This window comes from Nicotiana tabacum, chromosome 18, assembly GCF_000715075.1.
Source record: "Nicotiana tabacum cultivar K326 chromosome 18, ASM71507v2, whole genome shotgun sequence".
NCBI lineage: Eukaryota > Viridiplantae > Streptophyta > Magnoliopsida > Solanales > Solanaceae > Nicotiana > Nicotiana tabacum.
The window spans coordinates 104,971,777-104,975,824 of NC_134097.1; the positions used below are offsets into that span (position 1 = coordinate 104,971,777).

Here is a 4,048-nt window from a genome sequence, read left to right on the forward strand (position 1 = left end):
CCTTGCTGGGACATATTTGATTCTTACTGTTGGTTCCCTTCCCGTGACGTGTCTATTCTTGTTGTTGACTCCCTTGCCGGGATATTGTTGTTTCCTTATAATTCCCTTGCCGGGACGTTGTTGTTTCCTTACTATTTCCTGGCCGACATTCTATTATAATTGATGATGAGATATAATGAAATGGGAGCGGGTGGTATGCCTATCACAAAATATAATGAAATGGGAGCGGGTGGTACGCCTACCACAAGATATGATGAAATGAGAGTGGGTGGTACGCCTACGACAAGATATGATGAAATGGGAGCGGGTGGTAGGCCTACCACAAGATATAATGAAATGGGAGCGGGTGGTACGCCTACCACAAGATATTATGAAATGGGAGCGGGTGGTACGCCTACCACAAGATATGATGAAATGGGAACGGGTGGTACGCCTACCACAAGATATGATGAAATGGGAACGGGTGGTACGCCTACCACAAGATATGATAAAATGGGAGCGGGTGGTACGCCCACCACAAGATATGATGAAATGGGAGCGGGTGGTACGCCTACCACAAGATAAGTGAAATGGGAGTGGGTGACACGCCTGCCACGAGATAAATAAGATGAAAGTGAAATTATGTGTTTTGTTTTCTTATCCTTGTTAGCGATTGGATTTTTTTGGTGCCGTGCACCTTCGGTTTGCTATGTTTAGTTGTTGTTGCCAATTCAAATGTATAAACTATTTAATTCTTTCATTGCTGTGATCCTTTGTGTTGGAACCCACAGTGTTTTCAGTACCTCACCGTATTTATATATATTTATTTATACGTTCCAATACTTCAAATTTCAATAATTGTTACATCCTTAATTCAATTAGTTTATCAATTATATCTCCTTAAACCGTCTGAGGTTGTATTTTACTCAAAAAGAAATTTTTACTAAGTTTTAAGTTTTCAACTCCCCTGTTAAAGGTAATAATTCTTCCGATGTTGTATTTTAAATTTAAAGGGGTATTTTCTTACGAGAATGATTTCTAAAAATAACTTCATCTTTTCTCGCCGATTTTTTTCAAACTTATTTAGAAATTCAAATTTAATTTATATTATGAAAATGGGACTTCTTGAACATCTTAAGTGTATTTGTAAGGACATTTGATATTGTATATCATGGGGATTTTGTTGTTAAGAGTGAGATGAAAAATACGTGGGCACAAGGTGCCGTATGTGCTGAAAGTTCGAAAGTTGAGATTATGATATGAGAAATCGAGGATTGAAATGGTCGAGATGATGCATTAAACTTAATGGGAGTGATTGAGTTGACATTGTTTCTTTAGTTGGATACATTCTTAATTTTCTCTGTCTCTACTATATCAGTGTTGAATTGTTTGGCTTATTTGATTTACGTGATCTCGAATCCTTACTATCCCTGTTCTCCCTTTATTGTTTATACTGTTTGTACCTGGATTTCTCTCCGTAGTTGGTATTACTTCGTTATCTTTATCTTGATGTTTATTATCATATCCTGTTAATCTTAATTGACCAGTAGGTGTCTTGACTGTTCCTCGTCACTACCCCACCGAGGTTAGTCTTGATACTTATTGGGCACCGCTGTGGTATGCTCATACTACACTTCTGTAAATTTTTTTGTATACAGATCCAGGTATTGATCGATAGTAGCTGTGCGGGTCGTCGCAGTGGATACTCACGGTAACCTGCTTCTGCGTTCGCAGGTCTCGGAGTCACCTTCAATTGTAATTATTTCCATTTGCTCTTTGTTTTGGGGCAAAGATGTATTATTTTGTGTAATTACTCTTAGATGGGCTTGTGACTTGTACCACCAGTTTTGGAGAAATTTTGGATTATTTAGAGTTGGTTAATTTAAAGTTAGAAAACATCGATGTTATTTCAGTTTATATCAGGCTTACCTAGTTTAGAGACTAGGTGCCATCCCGAAATCCAACGAAGGGAAAATTGGGTCGTGACACTTTGTTACTCCCAAATCTTGAAGAATTTGAGAAGTTGTAACAAATTCAATACAAATTTTAAGCAAGATCCATCTGCAATAAAAAAAAAGTCCATTATTCAAATGGCCAGTTAACTATCCGAAATTACATAGTAAAGTTATTGTTCGTTTGCTCTAACAAAAAAGTCACTTAACTATGCCTACATATAGCACTCATAAGGTCACTCAAGCAAATTTCTCAAACTTTTGCTGGCCAAATATCTATTTGACTATCTAAATTATCAATTTTTTTATCTTTTTTTTTTAATTTTTAATATTATTTTTTCCTTTCTAATTTATATTATGCACTTAACTATAGAACAAATAAATTTAACTATGCACTTAATTCCATATGTTTGGCACCTTTGGAGTACTTATCGTTCTTGGAGAAGAATACTCATGCAGAATTTTCACAGTAAATTTTCAGTGGCTTGGTAATGGTGTCGACAACCCCAAGTCATGAAATAAAGTTTCGCAGCCATAATGTGTGAATTGTGTCTTCAAAACATGCCACAAATTCTACGTCCATCGTGGATGTAGCAATGACAAACTGTTGGCACTCTTCCATGATATTGCTCCTTAAGCTAATTGGAACAAATAACCAAACGTGGATTTTCTAGTGTCAATACATCCAGCGAAATCTGAATTCGAGTATCCAACAACTTCCAAATGCCTGGATCTCTTATACATGAGCATGTAGTCCTTCGTTCCTTTTAGGTACCTCAAAACTTTCTTTGCAGCTTTCCAGTGATCATTTTCTGGGTTAATCTGATATCTTCCCAGCATTTCGATCGCAAAACTAATATCCGATCTTGTGCAAGTCTGAGCATACATCAGACTATCAATAATAGAAGAGTAAGAAATTGATTCTTTTTTTCGTTCTTTATCATTCTTAGGGCATTGTACGAGACTAAATTTGTCCCCTTTTGAATTGGAACAATTTTTACTAAACAATTGTGCATGTTAAATCTCTATAGAACTCTTTCGATATAGCCTTTTTGAGACAATCCCAATAATCTTTGTGATCTATCATGAAATATTTCTATTCCTATCACATAGGATGCCTCACCCATATCTTTCATTTCAAAATTCTTAGAGAGAAAATCTTTAGTCTCACGCAATACACCTAAATCATTAGCAGCAAGTAAAATGTCGTCAACATATAGGACTAAGAATATAAACTTGCTCCCACTGATCTTTTGGTATATACACTGACCAACATAATTTTTCACAAATCCAAAAGATGTTATGGTATCGTTAAACATTATATACCATTGTCGTGAGGCTTGTTTAAGTCCATATATTGACTTCTTCAGTTTACATACCATTTGACCTTTTCCTTTAGTTTCGAAACCCTCTAATTGATCCATATAAACTTCCTCCTCGAGGTCTCCATTAATAAAGACAACTTTTACATCCATTTTATGTAATTCTAAATTATAATGAGCCACCAAAGCCATAACAATTCTTAACGAGTCTTTCTTTGAGACCGGTAAAAAAGTCTCTTTAAAATCAATGCCTCCTTTTTGAGTATAACCTTGGCAACAAGTCTGGTTTTATATCGTTTAATATTGCCATTTGAATCGTGTTTGGTCTTAAAAACCCATCTACACTCGATTCTTTTAGAACTTTCTGGCAATTCAACGAGATCCCAGGCTTTATTGTATTCCATGGATTTTAACCCTTCCTTCATGGCATCAATCCATTTATCAGACTCATTACTTTCTATGGCTTGTGAATATGAAACCGGATCCTTATTAAGACATATGTCAAAATGTGACTCTTGTAAATAAACTACGTAATCATCTGAAATATCCGATTTTCTTACTCTTTGAGATTTTCTTAATGACATTTCTTGTGGTTCATTTGTATAAGATATTTGTGAGTTAGGTTCTTCATGAAGTGTTTCATCCAAATACTGCTCGGTATTGTTAAAATGTTCTTCAACAACTGAAACAATATTTGATATTTGTATGGAAGTTGGCACATTTGTAGGTAATGGCACATTGACTCTCACCTCTTTTATTTCCACACTTTGTTTTGTAGCACTTCCACTAACTTTA

General features: G+C 35.5%; 1 protein-coding gene across 1 annotated transcript; it reads right to left on the reverse strand.

Annotated features, from left to right (window-relative positions):
* Positions 1-2,564: 2,564 nt before the first annotated feature.
* Positions 2,565-3,406, reverse strand: LOC142172612 (secreted RxLR effector protein 161-like). The gene is made up of 2 exons (XM_075236275.1): positions 3,311-3,406; positions 2,565-2,807 (listed from the first exon to the last, which is right to left on the reverse strand). The coding sequence occupies exons 1-2, from the start codon at positions 3,404-3,406 to the stop codon at positions 2,565-2,567; spliced, it is 339 nt and encodes a 112-aa protein (XP_075092376.1).
* Between the last annotated feature and the right edge of the window lie 642 nt (positions 3,407-4,048).

What these genes read in the sequence shown, in the direction of transcription:
- LOC142172612 (XM_075236275.1), bottom strand. Translation starts at nt 3,406, where the DNA reads ATGGATGTAAAAGTTGTCTTTATTAATGGAGACCTCGAGGAGGAAGTT. An exon ending in CTAAAGGAAAAGGTCAAATG is followed by an intron (nt 2,808 to 3,310) that starts GTATGTAAACTG and finishes ATGTATGCTCAG; the next exon opens with ACTTGCACAAGATCGGATAT.